General features: G+C 37.2%; 4 protein-coding genes and 3 non-coding genes across 7 annotated transcripts; 1 reads left to right on the top strand and 6 right to left on the bottom strand.

Annotated features, from left to right (window-relative positions):
- The first annotated feature begins 295 nt into the window (after positions 1-295).
- On the top strand, positions 296-2,947 carry LOC106378571 (putative F-box protein At2g33200). The gene has a single exon (XM_048739875.1). The coding sequence runs from the start codon at positions 372-374 to the stop codon at positions 1,452-1,454; it is 1,083 nt and encodes a 360-aa protein (XP_048595832.1). The 5' UTR covers positions 296-371; the 3' UTR covers positions 1,455-2,947.
- LOC125578861 lies at positions 1,931-2,147 on the bottom strand. The gene has a single exon (XR_007316943.1). It is a non-coding gene; the product is annotated as a small nucleolar RNA U3 (small nucleolar RNA).
- A 4,450-nt stretch (positions 2,948-7,397) lies between the features above and the next one.
- On the bottom strand, positions 7,398-7,616 carry LOC125578859. Its single transcript, XR_007316941.1, has one exon. It is a non-coding gene; the product is annotated as a small nucleolar RNA U3 (small nucleolar RNA).
- Positions 7,617-9,100: 1,484 nt separating this feature from the next.
- LOC125578860 lies at positions 9,101-9,317 on the bottom strand. Its single transcript, XR_007316942.1, has one exon. It is a non-coding gene; the product is annotated as a small nucleolar RNA U3 (small nucleolar RNA).
- A 1,038-nt stretch (positions 9,318-10,355) lies between these two features.
- On the bottom strand, positions 10,356-12,519 carry LOC106381970 (polygalacturonase 1 beta-like protein 2). The gene is made up of 2 exons (XM_013821911.3): positions 12,360-12,519; positions 10,356-12,264 (listed from the first exon to the last, which is right to left on the bottom strand). Exons 1-2 carry the CDS (start codon positions 12,408-12,410, stop codon positions 10,444-10,446), a joined length of 1,872 nt encoding a protein of 623 aa, XP_013677365.1. The 5' UTR covers positions 12,411-12,519; the 3' UTR covers positions 10,356-10,443.
- Positions 12,520-17,989: 5,470 nt separating this feature from the next.
- LOC106378572 (cell division cycle 5-like protein) lies at positions 17,990-18,700 on the bottom strand. Its single transcript, XM_013818682.1, has one exon. The coding sequence runs from the start codon at positions 18,698-18,700 to the stop codon at positions 17,990-17,992; it is 711 nt and encodes a 236-aa protein (XP_013674136.1).
- Positions 18,701-20,227: 1,527 nt separating this feature from the next.
- Positions 20,228-22,080, bottom strand: LOC106378573 (B3 domain-containing protein At3g25182). The gene has a single exon (XM_013818683.3). The coding sequence runs from the start codon at positions 21,219-21,221 to the stop codon at positions 20,373-20,375; it is 849 nt and encodes a 282-aa protein (XP_013674137.1). The 5' UTR covers positions 21,222-22,080; the 3' UTR covers positions 20,228-20,372.

The raw sequence follows: 22,080 nt of genomic DNA, 5'->3' as shown, positions 1-22,080 counted from the left end.
AAAAGTCATAAAAATAGCACTCAAAGGGTGGGGTTTAGGGTTTAAAATTTAGGGTTTAGGGTTTAGAGTTTAGGTTTTAGGGTTTAGAGTTGAGAAGTGAGGTTTTGGGGATAAGATTTCAAATTTTGAAAAATAAAAAAATTTAAATTTTTCAAAAGATAAAATGCTATTTTGGTCATTTTAGTTTGTGAGTGCTATTTTTGTGATATAAACTTAGAAAGGTGCTATTTTGGAGATTTGCCCTTTAATTTATGTTAACAATAGATACGTAGATATTTTAAAAAAATTGAGTATCTATATCTAATTCTTTTGTGTTCAAAACCAAACCCCTTATATAGTCCCAGAAACCGGATTGATTGGAAGGGACAACAATGTCTGAAACTCGTTCTGATTGGTCCAAGTTATGTCCCGATCTTTTACGATCGATCTTCGGACGCTTAATAATTTCTAAAGACTTTTACAGATCGAGAACCGTTTGTTCAGACTGGTATTCCGTTTCGACCACCTGTGTGCCAACTGCGTATCCATGGCGAATTTTACTCGACGAAGACTCTACGTTGTTGTTCGACCCAGGAGAAGACAATATTTACGAGATCGGACATCCCGAACTTGACTTACTTAAAACCCATGTTATGGCTAGTTGCAGCAACTGGCTCCTTGTTGGACGTGCTGGTCTGAATCTATATCTTCAGAACGTGTTTACTCGCGAGAGGATCAATCTTCCTGAGTGTCTGCGTCTTGCCATCGAAAACTCTTCTTCTTGTCTTTGGATAAACGAGAGAACGAGGGATTATGTTGTAGCTTGCAGTTCCAAACAAGGCTGCTTGTTCTCATGCAAGAAAGGAGACGTTACGTGGTTGTGTCATGAACGCATAGAATGTGCGTACGTGACGTATAAAGATGGCAAGCTTTATGTGTACACGTTCGATAGGTGCATCGAGATTCTTGATTTGTCTGGAGATTTGCTCGTCCAAGGAAACCCGTATCGTAACCATCCGTTTCACATTGATGATTCGCATCCTAAGAGTGTAGTGATAACGAGCTCAGGGGAGCTTTTGATCGTTGTGACCTTCAAAGGAGTAAACAATAGGTATGTAAATGAGGTATTGAACCGTTCTTTTAACGTCTACAAGATGAATTTAGATAATGGTAACTGGGAGAGAGTCTATTCTATTGGAGGTGAGATGTTGATATTTGGTCATGGAGTCACAATAAAAGCACCAATCAAAGGTATTAATGGTTGGGGAATCAAGGGTGATACAATCTGTTTCGGTGGTGATGAAGAAGATATTTTCCCAAGTAGTGATCGTCGTAACAGAACAACTAACTGTGGTGTGTTTGATCTTGCGACAGATACACAAACATCATTAGATGTTCCATTCTTTAAGAGTTTCTGGTTTGTTCCAGAATACGAAATCGTTGATCACGAGACTGGTTTTTTTTTTTTAGTATGACTTTTGGATCTTCTAATTAGTGTCATCGTTGTAGGGCCTTTATTGTTTGCTATATAATTTTCAAGTTAAATCATTCCTGCATCTGTGATTCGTAAGAGGAGATTATATAACAAAGATGTTTTTTTTTCTGACATCTGTCCCAAAGTTGGCTATTAGCTCAATCCGCAAAGCGTCATTATTAATTCTTGAGGAAACATCTCCCAGCTACCCCCTTAACTGCCCCATTTCAGCTTTAGAGCAATAGCTCAATCCTCAAAGTAGCATTACGCATTAGTTCCAGAGAAAACATGGGCAAGGAGTAGACCATTCATTGCCTCATCCAACACAAATAAATATACTAGAAACGTAGAGAGGTTCTGTAAGTCACATAAATTCGTCGAAACTATCAATATACATTACGCTAGTAGGTCAAGAAGTTTTAAAATAGTTGGAGGAGAAGACTATACGACTAACTGAACGAAAGGCAAAAAAAGAAAAGCCTGTCAGACAACCGTGCGACCACTCCAGAGAGATCAAGATCTAACTGGATAGCGATCCTCTACAGTGCAGAGCCTCCTAGGAGAATCCTGACCGTTAATCACACTCAGATCGCACAGCCATGATTCATCAACCAGGTTTGAGGGCCTGTCTCCTTAGAAATCAAGGATACAGAGGTACGATCCTATAGAACAGATCCTGTTCAAGTAAGGTCGTGACCAACACCTTCGACTCTGCTCTTTATAAACAGCTTGACTTCTCTGTTTTTTAACGATGTGGGATGTAATAACAACATTACACGCTAAATACGTCGTCGTTTTTCTCTCCACAATGACCTATTTCCAATACGCGGTCGTTTCTCCCCTCAGAAAAAAACTAATACCAAATACAGTAGGCAGATGAAGAGACTGAAACAGCTGTATCTTCTTTGAATAATCTCTTCTGAGCCCGTGATTGCGTTTCATGATAAGTTTCCGGTAGATAAGTTTGTGATGGCACTTCATGCTCTGTCTCCACAGCGGCGAAGCTCTTGCCCCAGAAGTTCATAGTCTCGTTCGCTCTCAATCGATTGATTCCACTTCTGCGTAATAATGCGGAAAGCTCTTGGGCTGTCGGATAATTTCTCAAGAAGCAGACCCAAGACTTTGGTTCTTGTCAAGCCAAAGATACTACTGGACCATCTAGAAACCGTTCTTGGTGGATTAACTGGTTGTTGTTAACAGAGGTCATCACAGATTTGTATCGTCATTGCCAAGCTAACATGACAGGCTCAACTATGACTCATAGTCTATGAGATAACATATCTTTCTCTTCAACATTCACGTCAAGTACTTTGCACCCAGACACTTGTGATCATTTGTGTTCCCTGGATGTCAGTACCAATTACCAAACATCCTTACCATATAATGTCTGGCTGCTTCAGTCTTGGGAGTTATGGCTATATCAGAATAACCAAAAAAAAAAAAGGAATAACGCTATTCCGACGACATTCCGACGAACTTGTGGTCCTCGGAAATAACTCCTCGGAAATTCATATTTCCTCGGAAATCCCTCGGAAATTTTCGACGGAATTCCGAGGAAATGAATTTCCGAGGAAATTCCGAGGACCACAAGTTCGTCGGAAAGTCCTCGGAATATTCCGAGGAAGATGTCGTCGGAATATCCCGAGGGATACACTTCCTCGGAATATTTCCAAAATTAAAAAAAAAAATTATAAATTTATTTTTTTAAATTGAAATTCAAAAATATAAAATTAAAATTGAAATAGAAAACATATTTAAAATACAAAAAATAATAAAATAGTTTTTACAAATAAAAAATGTTTTATAAATACAAAATTAGTTTTAATAAATATAAATATTTTTATAAATATGAAATCATCTTTTTATAAATACAGAATAGTTTTTATAAATACAAAAAATAATAAAATAGTGTTTATAAATCAAAAAAATGTTTTATAAATACAAAATTAGTTTTAATAAATATAAATATTTTTATAGATATGAAATCATCTTTTTATAAATACAAAATAGTTTCTATAAATACAAAAAATAATAAAATAGTGTTTATAAATCAAAAAATGTTTTATAAATACAAAATTAGTTTTATAAATATAAATATTTTTATAGATATGAAATCATCTTTTTATAAATACAAAATAGTTTTTATAAATACAAAAACTAATAAAATAGTGTTTATAAATCAAAAAATGTTTTATAAATACAAAATTAGTTTTAATAAATATGAATATTTTTATAAATATGAAATCATCTTTTATAAATCCAAAAATCGAATTTATATACAAAAAAACGTTTTGTATATTTAAAAATAGTTTTTATAAATACAAAAAATAATAAAATAGTGTTTATAAATCAAAAAAATGTTCTATAAATACAAAATACAAAAAAATGTTTTATAAATACAAAATTAGTTTTATAAATATAAATAATTATAGATATGAAATCATCTTTTTATAAATACAAAATAGTTTTTATAAATACAAAAACTAATAAAATAGTGTTTATAAATCAAAAAAATGTTTTATAAATACAAAATTAGTTTTAATAAATATAAATATTTTTATAAATATGAAATCATCTTTTATAAATCCAAAAATCAAATTTATATACAAAAAACGTTTTGTAAAATCCAAAATTGATTTTATAAATACAAAAATAATAAAAAATTTATAAAAAAAGTTCTAAATCAATTCAACACAACAAAATATCCAACCAAATCACAATTCTAAACCTATTACACAACCAAATCACAATCCTAACCAATCACCCTAACAAAAATCTAACAAAAAACTTCTAAAATCATCAAATCTACTTAAAAACCTAACAAATAGAACCTAAGAGAGTGGGATTGGGTCCTTACATGATTTGTGTAGGAATAGAGAGGATTCGCCGGAGAGATCGTCGCGAGAGAAGGGGGAAATCGCCGGAAAAAGAGAGAGATCGCCGGAGGAAGAAGAGAGAAATGGGGGAAGAAGACGTGTTTCGTGTCTATAAAACCTAGGGTCCGACGGAAACTATCCGTCGGAATTTCCTCGGTATTTTTAATTTCAATTTTCGCGAAATATTTGGCGGCTTGTTTGCCCGGTTAAATGAAAATATTCTGAGGAAATTCCGACGGCCACTTAAATATCCATCGGAATTTCCTCGGAATATTCCGAGGAAATTCTGAGGAAAACATGTTTGGGGTTTCAAAACATCAATTTTTTTGCCCTATATCATTTCTTATACAAATGCAATGCATACCATTGAGGAATCTTTGTATAGATGATCATAAACCATGAAATAACAAAATTTCAAAACGAATTGTAAGTATTCCCTATACCGTTCATTAAAGTGTATAAGTGTTTCTCTTATGTTGTGGGGATTTCGTTCATACAATCGGAAAAGTGTTTATTATAGGGTAAGAAACAAATTTTTGACTTCATAATCAGTCTAAGACACTTAATAAGGGTTATATAAGTGTTATTCAAACCGCAAAACGTTGTTTTCGGTTTAGAAACCCTACTTCCTCGGAATTTCCTCGGAATATTCCGAGGAAATTCCGAGGAATAACAAGTGTTCCTCGGAAATTTCCTCGGAATATTCCGAGGAAATTCCGAGGAACACATGTTTGGGGTTTCAAAACATCAAATTTTTTTGCCCTATATCATTTCTTATACAAATGCAATGCATACCATTGAGGAATCTTTGTATAGATGATCATAAACCATGAAATAACAAAATTTCAAAACGAATTGTAAGTATTCTCTTTACCGTTCATTAAAGTGTATAAGTGTTTCTCTTATGTTGTGGGGATTTCGTTCATACAATCGGAAAAGTGTTTATTATAGGGTAAAAAACAAATTTTTGACTTCATAATCAGTCTAAGACACTTAATAAGGGTTATATAAGTGTTATTCAAACTGCAAAACGTTGTTTTCGGTTTAAAAACCCTACTTCCTCGGAAAAGCCTCAGAATATTCCGAGGAAATTCCGAGGAAAAACAAGTGTTCCTCGGAATTTCCTCGGAATATTCCGAGGAAATTCTGAGGAAAAACAAGTGTTCCTCGGAATTTCCTCGGAATATTCTGAGGAAATTCCGAGGAACACATGTTTGGGGTTTCAAAACATCAATTTTTTTTGCCATATATCATTTCTTATACAAATGCAATGCATACCATTGAGGAATCTTTGTATAGATGATCATAAACCATGAAATAACAAAATTTCAAAACGAATTGTAAGTATTCCCTTTACCGTTCATTAAAGTGTATAAGTGTTTCTCTTATGTTGTGGGGATTTCGTTCATACAATCGGAAAAGTGTTTATTATAGGGTAAGAAACAAAATTTTGACTTCATAATCAGTCTAAGACACTTAATAAAGGTTATATAAGTGTTATTCAAACCGCAATACGTTGTTTTCGGTTTAAAAACCCTACTTCCTCGGAAAAGCCTCAGAATATTCCGAGAAAATACCTAAATCCTATTATCCCTCGGAATTTCCTCGGAATTTTTAAAATCCCCCAAGGGCTCTGTAGCGGCTATAATATATCCTCAGATATTCGTCGGTGTTTTCCGAGGAATATTATTTCCTCGGTATTTCATCGGTATATTCCGAGGAAATGCCGAGGAAACCGAAATTTTGGTTTTCCTCGGAATTTCCTCGGAAATTCGTCGGAATATTCCGAAGATCTCATTTTCCGTCAGAATGTCCATCAGAATTACGCTGTTTTGAGAGAAGCAAACTGATCGGTACTGAACTCATACGGGCGATAAGAGAGTCAAGAATCTCAATCGTGGTGCTCTCGAAGAACTATGGTTCTTCAAGTTGGTGTTTGAATGAGCTGGTGGAGATTTTCAAGTGTCAAGAATCTGCGGGACAAATAGTGATGACGGTTTTCTACAAAGTGGATCCATGTCATGTGAGGAAACAGATGGGAGAGTTTGGTAAGACTTTCAAGGAAACTTGCGAAGGGAAAACAGAGACCCAGGTGCATAAATGGATTCACGCTTTGACCCATGTCGCCAATATAGCCGGAGAACATTCTGTGAACTGGTTTGTTCTTGTTTTCTACCCTTGATTTATTAAAGTTTTAAATTTCTAATTAGTATTTTACTTAGGGACCACCTTTTATTTATCAATATATTTCTGGAATGGTAAACTAATTTTTTTCCACGTAGGATTTCGCTTCAAACTAAATTAAAAATTTGCAAATATAAAATTATCCAGCCATTTTATGTTGCTAGATTACAAATGGGTGAGTTATTCACTCAAGTGATTCACTACAGTGATTTAGAAAGATGATTCGCTCATATGAGAGCAATCTCAATGTTAGAGTTCTCACCAGGAAGTTTTTGAAATACATATAATACATAAATGTATGTATATATTTTAGTATTTAATTATGAATATCTCAAAATTACGAGAAATCTGATCCAAAATATCTTCATTTGGGTTGGATTTTCCATAATTTGGAAATACTTATAATTAAATATTAAACTTATAAGTTTAGGAAAAAAACTTATATATGTGTATTTCAAGAATTTCATGGTGAGAGTCCCTATTGGAGTTATTCTCATCATTTTGTCAAGAGTCTATGTTTCCTATATAAATAAATATAATAAAATATATGAGAGAATGTAAAAAAAATCTAGAAACGTATAGCATTAGTTGCAGAGAAAACATGGGCAAGGAGTAGAGCATTCATTGCCTCATCCAACACAAATACATATACTAGAAACGTATAGAGGTTCTGTAAGTCACATAAATTCGTCGAAACTATCAATATACATTACGCTAGGTCAAAGATCAGAACGATTCATGGTCGGAGAAAAGAAGTTTTAGTTGGAGGAGAAGACTACGACGACTAATTGAACTCAACGACAGGGTTTGTTTTTGCAGTAGCAAAAGCCATATAGGTGAAGAAACAGAAAGTAGAAAGGCAGTAGAAAGGCAAAAAAAAGAAGGGCCTGTCAGACAACCGTGCGACCACCCCGGAGAGGGCAAGGCCAAACCGGATAGCGATCCTCTACAGCGCAGAGACTCATAGGAGAGAATCGTAGCCGTTAATCACACTCAGATCGCACGGCCATGATTCATCAACCAGGTTTAGGGGCCTGTCTCCTTAGAAATCAAGGATACAGAGGTACGAGCCTATAGAACAGATCCTGTTCAAGTAAGGTCGTGACCTCTACTTTCGACTCTGCTCTTTATAAACAGCTTGACTTCTCTGTTTGTTAACGATGTGGGATGTAATAAACAACATCACACGCTAAATATGTCGTCGTTTTTCTCCCCACAGTGACCTATTTCCAATACGCGGTCGTTTCTCCCCTCAGAAAAAAAAAAAACTAATACCAAATACAGTAAGCCCGAAATTGCGTTTCATGATAAGTTTCCGGTAGATAAGTTTGTGACGGCACTTCATGCTCTGTCTCCACAGTGGCGAAGCTCTTGCCCCAGAAGTTCGTAGTCTCGTTCGCTCTCAATCGATTGATTCCACTTCTGCGTAATAATGCGGAAAGCTCTTGGGCTGTCGGATAATTTCTCAAGAAGCAGACCCAAGACTTTGGTTCTTGTCAAGCCAAAGATACTACTGGACCATCTAGAAACCGTTCTTGGTGGATTAACTGGTTGTTGTTAACAGAGGTCATCACAGATTTGTATCGTCATTGCCAAGCTAACATGACAGGCTCAACTATGACTCATAGTCTATGAGATAACATATCTTTCTCTTCAACATTCACGTCAAGTACTTTGCACCCAGACACTTGTGATCATTTGTGTTCCCTGGATGTCAGTACCAATTACCAAACATCCTTACCATATAATGTCTGGCTGCTTCAGTCTTGGGAGTTATGGCTATATCAGAATAACCAAAAAAAAAAAAGGAATATAGCCAGATTATTGTTTACAAGAATCTGCTTCAGTCTCTACAGTTTATTTTCTATGTTTTATCCGCCTATAGAATCTAATGCAATCCTCTAGCAAAGTTTTGTAGTTATGCTCTGTTTTGCTGCTTACTTGCATTAGTATTCTCTATGGTTACTGCTATCCTTATTGTATGGTCTTTTATATTTCTCTCAGGATATTTTATGGAAAGGGTATATTATGGGTCATTATTTGTATAAAACGTGTTCTCGACCTTGCCTCCAGGATGCTAATAATAGCACACATAATCCAGTAGTGGTTATTGATGGCATGGAACATGCTCATTTTGGTGGAATGAATTGCTGACCCAAAGAGTGAACTTGGAACTTTTTAGAAGTGATAGAGTTCTCTTGGAGGTGTGGTATTAATCTTTACACAACCTCAAAATGGCTGGAATACACAATAAACTTTTGTAGACATGAAATTTTGAGTTATTAAGAGCTAAAAGACCCAAGAAAGCTATTGCTTGATGCATTATCTATCAAGGCTGATATTACTGCTCTCGATTTGGTATTCTCAGAAAAGAGAATCAAAACGGCAGGCAGAAAGTAACTATCTAGATCACTCTTGTCTGAATGAGTTTGAGCTTCAGAAGACTCAGAGCTCAAATGCCATATATCTAGAACATTCTAATAACCATGGCTCCAGGGCAGAAATACAGATAGGAATCATATGAAAAAGCAACAATTGTTGGATCGTAGCATGTGACACTATAATATGTTTCAACTGAAAAAAGTAAAGCCTGTCAGACAGCCATGCGACCACTCCGGAGAGATCAAGATCTAACCGGATAGCGATCCTCCACAGTGCAGAGACTCCGATGAGAATCACAACCGTTAATCACACTCAAGTCGCACGGCCATGATTCATCAACCAGGTTTAGGGGCCTGTCTCCTTAGAAATCAAGGATACAGAGGTACGAGCCTATAGAACAGATCCTGTTCAAGTAAGGTCGTGACCTTCACTTCCATCTCTCTGATATATAAACAGTAAAAATTTCCTATTATTTGACGATGTGGGATGAAATAAACAAAACCTCACATACTCTATACGTTGCCGTTTCTAAGCTCAACGCACTAATGCCCACATACGTCATTATTATAGTTATCTCAATCTACTAAAATAACTCAAAGCCATCTCTCTGAATCTATCCGACCTGATGCTAGACCACTTGAAAAAGCCAGAGATAACATTTTTTAACTAACTTAACTGATTCTATAGTTTGACAAACACAGTAGATTAAAAATGTTACTCAATTATAATGTTATTGTGTTAGGACTTATTCCGTTCGCAGATGGATCTTGCTCTTGCCAAGATTATGAAAGTATTTATGTTATGCAATTGCAGGGAACTCCTAACGTTCATAAAAATTCTGATAGTAAGTGATGATGATGATTCTTCTCTCCTGACTTCCTTTGGTTACTCGTCTTCTGGATCTAGGGATATTAAGATTAAAATCCTTGAGAAGTAGATGCTGTAACCGATGCACTGTGTTCTGCCATCATAATGATTGATTTTGTGAAGCAATTACGTCATGGAAGTAACACTGTCGCTACATTAGTACAGGTAATGTGGCATCATATTGGTGTTTTCACATGAGTTGGAGAGGTCTGAGTTATAGGGTCGTTTCCCTTTCTCCTACTTTTCAGAAAACTCTATACTTTAGAGAAAACTGCTGAAGATCGAGCAACAAAGCTATATTTCTTTGAGTAAGTGGATTACACCGTGTAAGAGATCTTGGAGTAGCGTTGTCTGAACACGGTTACTTTACAAGCTGGCAAACGATTGTGTTGCTGGCGGATATGATAGATATGATAAATGCTTGGCTTGCACGAAACTGACTTTGGTTTTTAACATCAGCCGAATCTTGCAGATCACGTGACAAAAACTATTTTCCTGTTAAAACCAAATAATCATGTATTGACTCTCTCAACTTCAATCTTAATTTTACGAATATACTATAAAATGAAAATGGAAGCTTTAAGAAAGAAAAAAAGAGAGAAAATCTGCAAAAAGAGAAAAAAACGATGAAGCAAAACTCAGTAGTAAATATTATCCGAACGACAAAAACTGACCAAAGCCTTAATCAACAGTAGTCCACGTCATATCATTCTCAAAGATCCAATGACAAACTTCAATCCTACCCGGACCAGACCCTAGAGCCAAAAACGCTCCATGACTTGCACTCCACGCTGACGTGTCAATGTGACAAATGGCAATACCATGATTAATCTTCTCTGAACTCTCCGGGTCAAGAAGATCCGCTTCGTAGACCCGCACCTTAGGTACCGAATGACAATAATACAGTAGATACGGGTACAAACTCTGATGACATGAAACCGCTCTAGTTAAATCTCCACCGTTGATTCCTTTGACTTTCCCGATCACGATCTTCTTCTTCGACCCGACCACATTCTCCGTCGTCCTCACCACAACGCCGTGTCCAAGCACTGACGTGGCGAAATCGATCATGTCCTCCGCTGATCCCACGCACCGCTTCGTCTCGCCGTAGCTTGGCGGTCTCTCACATTCGGAAATCGCCGACGAGATTATCCCCGCCATCGACGAGTTCTCGCCGGCGCCGAAGATTCTCCGTACCTCGCCGGTCTTAGAAGATGAAAACGATAATTTTGAAACTATGGTTCGGGGTAAAAACGTCCTTTTAGGCATTTTATCCTTAATATCTGGCATTTGCATCAAAGTCCCTTCTTTTAACATGGACTCTCTGAAGAATTTACCCGGCTCTGTCCATTTATTTACCTTTTTACCACTGGAGCTCGCGTTATTAAAGTACCTCGCGAAAACGACGCCGTCTTTAGTGTACGCTTTGAAACTCGGACCTTGACCGTAGGTTTTGAAGCTGACGTTCCCTCCGTCGTTGCCTTGCCCGTAGCCGGTGAAGTCATCGGAGCCCAAGTTGAATGATTTGCCGTAATTTACGAAATTGACCTTCTCGTTGTGTGAATCTTTGGCGTATGAAGAGAAAGAGTCAGCTCCGATGTTGGACTGGTCTCTGTAGCTCTTAAACCCGTAAACGGCGCCGTTTCCTCCTTCGCCGTACTTTTTAAAATCGTTCACCGGGAGATTCCCGTCGCCGCCGTAGCTCGTGAACGTGTCGTTAGCTCCGTTTGAGGTCTCCCCGTACCCGGAGAAACCAGATTTTACCACGTTTGACCCGGATCCGTAACCCGAGAACCCGTTCGGAGCTCCGTTGCCGTTTTTGCTGTAGCTGGTGAACGTCTGAGCGCCGGAGTTTGCGTTCTCGGAGTAGGCCGTGAAGGACTGTGACCGGCCGTTCGCTTCGTCGGAGTAGGAAGTGAATCTTCCGTTGGGTTGGTTTGCGTTCGTGTGGTAGTTCGTGAAGTCGCCGGAGCCGCCGGTGGAGCCGGTGGCGTAAGTGGTGAAGCTCTGGTCGGCGACGTTGACTTCTCCGGCGTAATTTGTAAACCCATCGTCGTGTCCGGCGGAATCTCGGCTGTAACGACGGAAAGAGTCGACGCCGATGTTGTCTCCGCCGGAGTAATTTTTAAACGTGTCGGCTCCGGCGAGACGGTCGGAGCCGTAGTTGGTGAAGTTTTTGTCGCTGTAAACGGAGAAACCGACGTCGTCGCCGTGCTTCTCGGTTACGGAGTGAGCGGCGAGCTCAGGGAAACAGAAGAGCTTCGCGGCGGTGCAGAAATCGGAGAGGCGAGTGTCGAGCGCGTGGCGTGAAGCGAGTGTGGCGAAGCGCGTGGAGTCTACGGTCGTTAATGGGGACGCCTTGGAGAGGAAAAAAGAAGGTGGTGGTGAGCCGCCGTTGATGCGTTTGTTCCAGTAACGTATCAGTGAGGCTTTGGGTGTGAATGGGTTCTCCGACAGCGTGATGTTGCCGGCGGTTTGTTTAGTAGCTCCGGCGAAGTGCACCTAGGTTTCGGCGGGTGGAAAGATCAACATAAATGCAAATTGTTATATATTTTAAAAAGCTTAAGATAAGATGATAAAGATTGAATATTGCTTACATTAGAAGATGAAATGAAGCAGAGGAAGAAAGCTGCTTCAATGATGTTCATCTTCTCTAGTTACGGAGTTGGTTGAGAAGGAGAAATAATATGAAGAGAGTTCACTCTGATATCATGTGGTTATATATTTGAGTATTAAACTTGATTAAAAAAAAGAGTATTAAACATTTATTTTGCCAAAACTTTATTAGGTATTTCGCAAGAACGTTAATCTGTGTTTTCACTGTTTTCTCAACGACTATTTACTAATTAGTCAAAAAGAGGATTCAAATTCAGTTTAAAATATCGTAAAAAAGAAAGAATCTGAATAACTAAATAAGGCTGCATAAAGTATATTAAAGATAAACCTCTCGCCCAATAATTTACAAAAGACCAACATTATTTGAAATAGATAAAAAGAAGATAAACAAAAAAAAAAGCTGGGAGAGACTGCTTCTTGCTGAAGAAAGGGAGAAAAGTAAATAGAGAAAGTGATAAATTTAAGATCTTGAAAATAGTAGTTTTCGGTTTAGTTCCTTTTTCCTTGCATGTAATATAAATTTAAATGTATTAATTTGTTTAATTTATTCAAATAATAATATGTTTAAATGGAGATGAGTTTTCTTTTAATGTTATTAATTTAAAATGGAGTAATAAGCGAATATATTTACTCCATTTTGAATAGTTTTATTTGTCTTCTAGTACTATAGAGTTGAAAATAAAATATCTTAAAAATACTTCACTTTAAAATTAAATTTGAAATAAAAACAAAGTGAAGTTAAAGATGTTCTTTGTATTTTATAAATGACAATATCCTTATATGGTTACATGCACTCGGTTTTAGTACCTCTTAAAATAAAATTTTGATGGACTGTGTGACTGTGTCCACGAACCCTCAGTATAAGTAAACTATAAATCTGCATTAATATTAAACCAAATAGCTGGATATTCACATATATAATGGTTTGTGGAGACTAATTGGTGACTTTATAATTCTGTCTCCCACCAAAACAAAGATTCTCAACATTATTATTACTTTTCCTTCTCGTATTTTACAAAGTACATAGTTTTTGTATAATCAAATAGTCAAATAAATTTGAAATTGTTACCTTTTTGTCAGTTATTACATTTGTTACAATTTTTAAAAAGTCAGTACTCATATTAGTTAAAATATATATGCATTTTAAAGTTCAGAAGAGAACATAAATGAATGTACCAAGCTTAAAAGTTCAACATTGATGTATTATTCATTGACAATCTATACATCAAAAAAAAAAGATTGGATGTATTAGGGTGCAAGAAATGGACCATCAAATTTGAGGAATGTGGTGGCGGCTAACGTGCAACCAATGTAACTTTTTGTAAAATTTTATAGTTTATTTTCTCATTAATGATCATAGAATCCCGCGTTTTAGCACTTGGTGCGATGATGGGTTCTCTCATGGTTTGTCGACAATAATATTTATGTATTTATTTTCCAAATTCTAGGTAAAAAATATTCATATATTTATATGTTAAGTAAAAAATTCTATGTTTCGGAGATCAATGTTAAAATCACCTAAATATTTTGAATAGTTTTTTTTTCTTTGCAATGTTAGAATCACCTGGAAAAGATTCGATTAAAACTAGAAAATGAATAAAAAGGACAACAAGAAAAAAATTGAACTGATTAAATAACTAACCAACATTCTAGTAATAGCATGAATAATGGGAGAGACTCATTTGTATCTCTTATTTAAGAGACATTACTTAATTAAAAAGTAAAAAAAGTATCTTATATTACACTAAAAGTTACATCCTAAAAACATGCATTGATCATGGTTTAAGGGGTTTACTTTAATAAAATGATAAATATTTTTTCTGTTTTATAATAAATATCATTATAATTTTTTTTATTCCATAAAAAGTGTCACTGTCACTGCAGAATTCTAATGTAAACTATACTTATTTTCAGATGAAAATTAATTTTAAATTACAATAATTTTATAAATAATTTTATTTATCTCAAATACTATTAGTTAAATAGTTGTAACTAATAATAATTTAAATACATTTCAATCACTTTTTTAATTTGTATAATTAATAAAAATTTATTTGTCTTGGTAATTTTTACTAATAAAATCACCTAAATATTTTGGTTACATGTATTGAAATAAATAAAAATATTTAACTTTTTTTTAAAACCAACGTTGAGTTGGCCTAGTGGTAAGGGAGTTGCGGTTGTAATCTCCGTCACTTGGATTCAACTCACGGTGAGAGAAACTATTTACAATACTTGGGTTCCCGGCAAAGAGATGAAAACACCTTTTTTTTTTTAATTACACCTAAATATCTCGTAGACGTGTAGACATGTAGATATTCGTGTCCCTAAAACATGTAACCGAATGGGTCTGAGATAAATATTTTGATTACATGTACTGAGAATCCAAATAAGTGTAATTAATAATAATTTAAATTTTTTTGGTTACATCTATTGGTTCCTAATTCCAAAGAGGAAAGGGCGCTCTTTCTTTCTCCACCTTATCTCCTGCACCTTCTCTCTAGGCGATACAAACAGAGCTTTGCTTTCTCCGGCCCGGACGGCGCGTGGCGGCGCGTACCGGCGACCGGAGGCTCCTCCTTCTTGGTTTTTTCGTTTCCCGTTGGCTGCCGCTCCATCTTCCTGCTCTCCTTCGATATGCTCGTCGTCCTGGGCTAGGGTTTGATCTCGGAGAAGCTCTGTGCTGCAGAGGGGTGTCGTCTCTGGTGTTCTCTCAGCTTTCTCTGGGTCCACGGCGAGGAGGACGAGCGGTGGTTTGTGGTTGCAATCCCCTTTTTGGGGCTAGGGTTGAGATCGATGTTCTCGCTTAGATCTCGCCGGGCGTTCTCAGTCAGTGAGGAGAAAGGATGGTGGGTCTTCTCCGGATCTTCGGTGGTTCACTACTTCAGATCTAAGGTTTCTCTTCGGCTCGGGAGGGGGTTACTGTTGGTTCATCGAACTAGGGTGGTCTTCTCCGTAGCCAAGGTGTGTGCTGGTGGGTCTCACTACCACAGCGGTGAGTTTTTGGGCTTGAGTATGCAGGGATTGGTGCTCGAGCTCAGTGACCGGCTCGCGTAGGTTCTGTCAGTGGTTTAAACGGCGGTGGTCTATGCCGTCTTAGTGGCCGTTAGCAGTGCCTCCTCACCTTTGAACTTTCTCTTCACGGTTCCGTATCCGTCGTCACGATTCTTGCAGCACCAATTTCAGCCATCGGTTCTCGGCGAATACGGGCGTGTGGTGGTGGTTCTCGAGTCTTTCACCGCCACTTCTTAAAGCTCGGTCTTCGCTCACATCCCAGCACCATAATGGCTCGCTTGAGCTTCTTGTGGTGGTGTACGGGTCAATTGTTTGCAGGTCGGGTTCGGGGCTGGAAGTACGGAGAATGCGGCCTTTTTTACTCGGACCGACATCTTGTATAGGTCGTGTCTGGGCCTAATAATGCTCGGTTTGGTTGTTGCGGGTGTTAGACCTCTTCTGTTGCTGTCTGTTCTTGTAGGCGGGTGCTATGAAGCCCTCGGCGAGCTGTTCTCGGTTGGGCTATTATTTTTAAGAGCGGATCACCGGGGAGGCCAAAATTACCGGAGTCCGACTCTCGGTTGAACTTGGCTCAACCTTTTGTGGCAAGATGTTGGTGTGGACTTGGTTGAGCTTCGGGTTTGCAGTTGCGGTTTGTTGTGTCTGCCTTGTAATCGCTAGATTGAATCTGTTTTTAGGATTTTATTTTCTTTTCTCTGTTTCTTGTTATCTTTGTAATTCTGTCAAAAACGAAAAAATTTGATAATAATATCTTTACATTTTTACCAAAAAAAAAAAAATTCCAAAGAGTCTAATTTCTTTGAGCAAAGGAAGTTTTGCAGGCGAGGGAACCGAATGTTTTTTTAGCTACAACCGTGTGACGTGCACACAAAAAAAAAGCTACAACTGTAATATGGTTGTTTCTATTCGTGTAGATTTTTAGATGGAGCGGTGCTGAAGAACTATTGAGTGATAATGAGTAAAAAGGGAAATCATTCCTAATATTGTAACTTTCAAAGAAGAGAAGTTACTGGAGGCTGGAGAATTATACAAAGAGTTGCTCGGTAGGGGTATATTTCCTGATACCATACGCTTATAACTCAGTGATCGATGTTGCTCCTCAAAACATATAGTGACTTTAAATTCTCATAGACGGATGTTGTAGGGATAAGCAAGTGAACGGTGGGGTGGAATTTCTCCATGACATGTCTAAAAGAAGTTCTGTCAAGTGAGTGAACTATATACGGCCCAAGACCTTTTCCAAGAGACGACGTCCCATGGTGCGTGCCTTAATATGGTAATTGACTAATTGATAACACCAGGCTTAACGGTCTCTATGCACTAATGCGAAACAGGGAAAAGGCATTGGGAAATGTTTGAGGTTATTGCAAAGAGGAGAATTGACTTGAAGTACAACATCATCATCCATAGAATGTGAAAGGTAATAAGGTAGATGAAGCCTATGATTTATTTTCTAGTCTCTCCCTCACAAGCGTGGAGCCTGAAACAAACAAGTTATTCTAGAAAATGAAGAACAATGGGATAGTTACCAAATGGATTCACATACACTACACTCATAGAGCTAGTGAAATCTCTATCATCTGAACTCATCAAGGAAATCTCTGATGGTAGATTGGACAATAGCTTTTTGGATATCATGTCTTATTGTTGGCGTGGTATTTCTTGTCACGAGAGATTTGTCTTGGTCTTGTTGCATCCACGGTATAAGATCAGAATTCAACAAGTTTTTGTTCCTGGTTTTGTATTTTTTATGTTCGTTCTTTATACAAAGACCAAGTTAAAATCAGATTCTGACATCAACATATTCATGTCATATGTATGAATGAAACTATCAAACAAACAAACTGTTAGCAAAAACAAAAACAAAAACACATTCATGTCAAAGTATCATCAAATCATATATAGTTAAGAATCAGAAACAACTTACTAAAGAGATAAAACCCAACAAGTAAAACCCTAACCTTGTTAATTAGAATTCAGTAAAGTCACTAGACCAAGAGAATCGCCTGTAATAAGATTTCAAGAACAGTTATAAGAGGGGAGAGGAAGAGCTACTCAGTTACATCTGAAAGACATAGCCGTCTTTCAATCCGTTGGCCTTAACAATATCGTTCCACCCACAAGCAAAAACGTAATGCAGGTTACAACTCTTCAGAATCACACCCTACTTTTCACTTCGTTGATCCACGAGAACTGTTCCCACACCCATTTTTTCGCTGTTGTTACACTAAACATGTAGCAAACGCATCCACCATTCCAGAACTTAAAACAAACTATCAGCAATTCATACAACACGAATGACAAAATCAAGAACGAGCTATCAAGTGTGAAGGGGAACACAAGTATGCATCAAAATAACAGGTAGAAAAGCTATGACAGTTGAAGATCATATGCTTGCCAAGTTGGCAACAAGTTTACAAGAAGACCGAGTTAAATTCAGATATTTAAGTCAACAAGATAAAAGTAAACATCAAACAAATTGAAATTGTTAACACAAAACATATTCATGTCAAAACATTCATCAATTCCAAGTTACAATCAGAAACAACAACATTCATCTTGCTTTAAGTAACTGTGCTTCCACATCTTGCCTTCTTCAATGGTTGTCAGCATGACGATCTTCATCTGCAGTGTCATAAAATCCAGCAGGTGCCCTCTTTTCGAAAGCAATCTCTGCACTATAGTCGATCCCCTTTCCCTTCCTGTTCCTACGCTTCCCATCATCAATCCCAGCTGCTTTTAGTTCCCTCCTCTTCTGCAGAGAAGCAAGACTTCTAGCTTCCTGAATTTGCTTTTCTCTAGCTCTTCTTTTAGCCTTCTTCCCCCTAGTGTTAGCCAATCTAGCCCTAGCTTCAGAAAGCATCTCCATCTCATCATCTTCCATGTCCACTTGATCAGGACGAGCAGGCTTCGACTCTGGATTAGGATCAATCTCACCAGGACGTAGCTTCCGTGGATCACCCCCTGCTTCATAACCCTTACTGCATGATGATGCATCAAGAAGCTTTTCGTACCTCTCAAGGCACTGAGATGGCGTGCGTCCCACGGCAGGAGCGATTGTTCTCCACTGTGTAGGGAGAATCTTTGAAAGATGTAGAAGCTTCTCATCTTCTTCTCTGGTCCATTCAGTTTTCTTGATAGAAGGGTCGAGCCACTCGTTCCAGCGAGCTTTGCATTGTTTGGCTGACTTGCGAACGCTGAGAGACGAGATCCGACCCCATTGGTTCTTACCGTACTTCATCATGGCGGCCTTGAGGACCTCATCTTCGGTGTTCTTCCACACGCCTCCCTTAACCATGCTCCTCATCTTCGCTCGAGATTAGGGTTCGAAATTAACGAGGAAGAAAAGATTCAATCAACCTCTCCTTTTGTTTCAGAGCGAATAAAGAATAGTGAGAGAAAGAATGGTTGTGTTGACATTAAATAGTTAAATACTAATTGGGCTTTTGCAATCAAACCGCCTCAGATCTACTAGTGATTAGCCAACTTCCTTTTTTACTTTGATATGGATAATGAATAAAAAGTTTTATTAATGAAAATAGGCCAATTTTACGAAAAGTTCAGGAAATATACCCTTTCTACATATTAATACAGTTTTTAATCAGATTAATAATTTTTCGTTTTGATTTAACAGTTTTTTTTTTGCTAAATAATTTAACAGTTTTTAATCAGATTTATAATTTTTTTTCCTTTTTTCATTATATTTTTCCAAACGATATAAATAATAAAAGGAAAAATATTTAAAATTAAAATATACAGTTGGAAAATATCTTTAAAATGGGGAAATTTTATTAATTTTACTACTACTTTTCAAATTTACCTTTATGATAACCAATTTCATAATTACACTATGGAAAAAACTCAAAATTAATCATATTAAATCATTTATAAAAATTTGAAAATTATTTCTAAAAGTATATAAACCCAACCCCATCTTCTAAATACTAAACCCTAATTTTGTGATGAAAAAAACTCAAAATTAATCATATTAAATCATTTATAAAAATTTGAAAATTATTTCTAAAAGTATATAAACCCAACCCATCTTCTAAATGCTAAACCCTAATTTTTTTTATACGCATGGCTTATAATATACTTAAAATTGACTTTAATTAACAGAAAAAACATTTTTGGGATGAATGTTATATTTTGAAATCTGTTCTTTTAGTACTTAAAACTTTGTGTTCTTCTTTAAGAACTTAGCTTAAAACTTCAGATTGGTTCGCTAATAATATGTGTTAAGCTTTTGTGGGTTCTTAACATGCTGGTTAATAGATCGTGGTGATTAGAGAGACCCGAATAAGAAATACGTTTACTTGGGATAGAAACGCTTCTCTTATAGCCTTTGTGCATTTTCATGCTCAACCAGTCTCCAACGTTCAATACTCCTACCCTGATTTTACTTCTTGCGCGCTGTGCTTTGCTATATTTGTCGGTTTGATGTTCCCGCTCAAACATTTCTCAAGTTTCTGTGATATCTTCTTTGGCTTATCAGTTTGATAGAGTTTAACTACTTCCATGTAAGAAAGAATTCAATGAATGCTAGTCAATGCAGCAGAAAGAGCCATTGAGGAAATAATTGGTAGAAAACAAGACTTGGCCGAAGCCGAAGACTGTATATATTCATAATTCAACTCTGGCACTTGGTTGTTTGACGGTTCACTATGTACTTTAGAGACTATATATACTTTTGCCAAACTTTTGTTGCTGGTTTTATATTGTTCTAGCTGTTTATACAACTAAACTGAGTTAAAATCCGTTTCATTCATCAAGATTCATGTCAGATAAATAAAAACTATCAATAAACTGAAACTTTTAAGACATCAAATCATAGTACAGAATCAGGCAACAACTAAAAATCACTTGAGGTAAACCCAACAAGGTGTTGTAAGATCAAACACAACTGTACCAAAACCTACAAAATCGTCTCAACTAAAAGAAGTTATCACAGAGAAAGCAAAAGAAGAGCTCTAACTCTGTCACATGGGAAGAGGAACAAGAGCAAAACAGAGGACTCCTCGGCACCTGAAAGACCAAAGACTAATGCTGTCTCCATCTTTCAATCCATTAGCCTTCACAACATCGTTCCACCCACAAACCAAAGCGTAGTTCCAAGAACCATTCATCTCCCATCTCTTGAGAAACACACCCCACTTCTTGCTGCCTTGATCGACAAGAACCGCTCCCAAACCCATCTTTTCTCTGTTGCTGATGTCTTCCTCGATGATTCTCGACTCAGCCAGTGTCAGGAAGTCGTTACGTATCAGTTTGTGGAAAGGGATCGAGAGACGGCTCTGGCTTGGTTTGACATCGGTTTCGAACAGAGTCTTCTCGAAGATAAGCATCGGGTCTGCAGCTCCTTTCGTGCTTCTCATCAACTGGATCATCCAATCCGGCGTGTCTTTCCCCTCCCATGTGAATAAAGGTGACACCTTTGCTTTCTTGAAACAGCGTTGATTTCTTTCTTGCACGGCACGTCTCTTGCGGCTGCTTGTGTTGTTGTTCTCTGTTAGGCACGAGGAGGAAGTCGATAGGGAACTAGGGTTTTTATCTGAAGGAATCTTGTTAAGATCGAAGAGTTGTGAAGAAGTGGAAGCACCGTTAGGGTTTTGAAGAGGTTTCTTTACGGATGATGATCTTGGTTTTCTTCGGAAAAGATGGAAGATTCTCTTCATTCTATGTTCGTCTTCTTCTTTTCGAGATACGGTCTTCTTCTTCTCCGTGTAACATGTTGGCTTGTGTTCTTGTTCGTGCAGCAAAGCCGCAGTATCCACCAAGAGAGAGAAATTTGACCACGTCTCCGTGAGATCGCCGTAATACGTATTCATCTTGGTCTGAGGTATTAGAAAAATCAAGTTCTGAGAGAGAGAGCGAGTTTGAGAATTGAGTATGAGAGAAGAGAAAGTGAGAGGAAGAATGGTTGTGTTGTGTTTACACTAAATAACTATCTGGTCTCTCTCCTTGCAACCAAATCGTACTATGATCGTCATCAAATATAGCCGTTGTTTAGTTTCCATTTTTCACTAGCTCACGTGAAAATTACCATCTAGTCCCTGTTTCGGTAATTTCCATTTTTTTCCCAGCCTTGAAAATTCAAAAAAAAAAATGAGATAACAATCCGAAAGTAAATTATTTAAGTGTTGATGAAAGTTAAGGTTTTTGAGCCCCAAAATTTTGAAACTATTTTAAGTTTTCCCCGAATTGTTTGATAGTACAATTTACACCCTAGCTAGTTGGTTGTAATCCAACACTTTGCATGGCGTTCCTAAATATATTACTTCTTGCCTCGGTAATTAAACATTGTTCTTTGACGCCGATCTGAACTACTAACCTTTGAAATTTTGACTTTCTTTTGTACTTATCAGCTTACTTTGGTCATCCGTGCTGTAATTTCTTTTACGACAAAGCACGACAAGAATGAAGCTTTTGAGTTTTTCTTCATCTCCAATGTCTGTGACCCGGAATCATCTGGTGATCCCATGAAATCGTCAATGTTAGCTGCTCCAAGACCAACTAGGAAAAACTGTAACAAAAGAAGAAAGGGACCTTGCGGGAGCCAACGGAGCTGATGCTTACCATCTTAGTGAGGAACGTTTCAAAGAAATTGAAGCTAAGTAAGATAGGATAGGCATAAGAGTAGCTTAAGAGCTGATTCTTGCTAAGGTTTACTTGCACATGTGATAAGCG

The sequence above is a fragment of the Brassica napus genome, chromosome A9 (assembly GCF_020379485.1).
Source record: "Brassica napus cultivar Da-Ae chromosome A9, Da-Ae, whole genome shotgun sequence".
Classification (NCBI taxonomy): domain Eukaryota; kingdom Viridiplantae; phylum Streptophyta; class Magnoliopsida; order Brassicales; family Brassicaceae; genus Brassica; species Brassica napus.
This window is presented reverse-complemented; position numbering and strand designations above follow the sequence as displayed.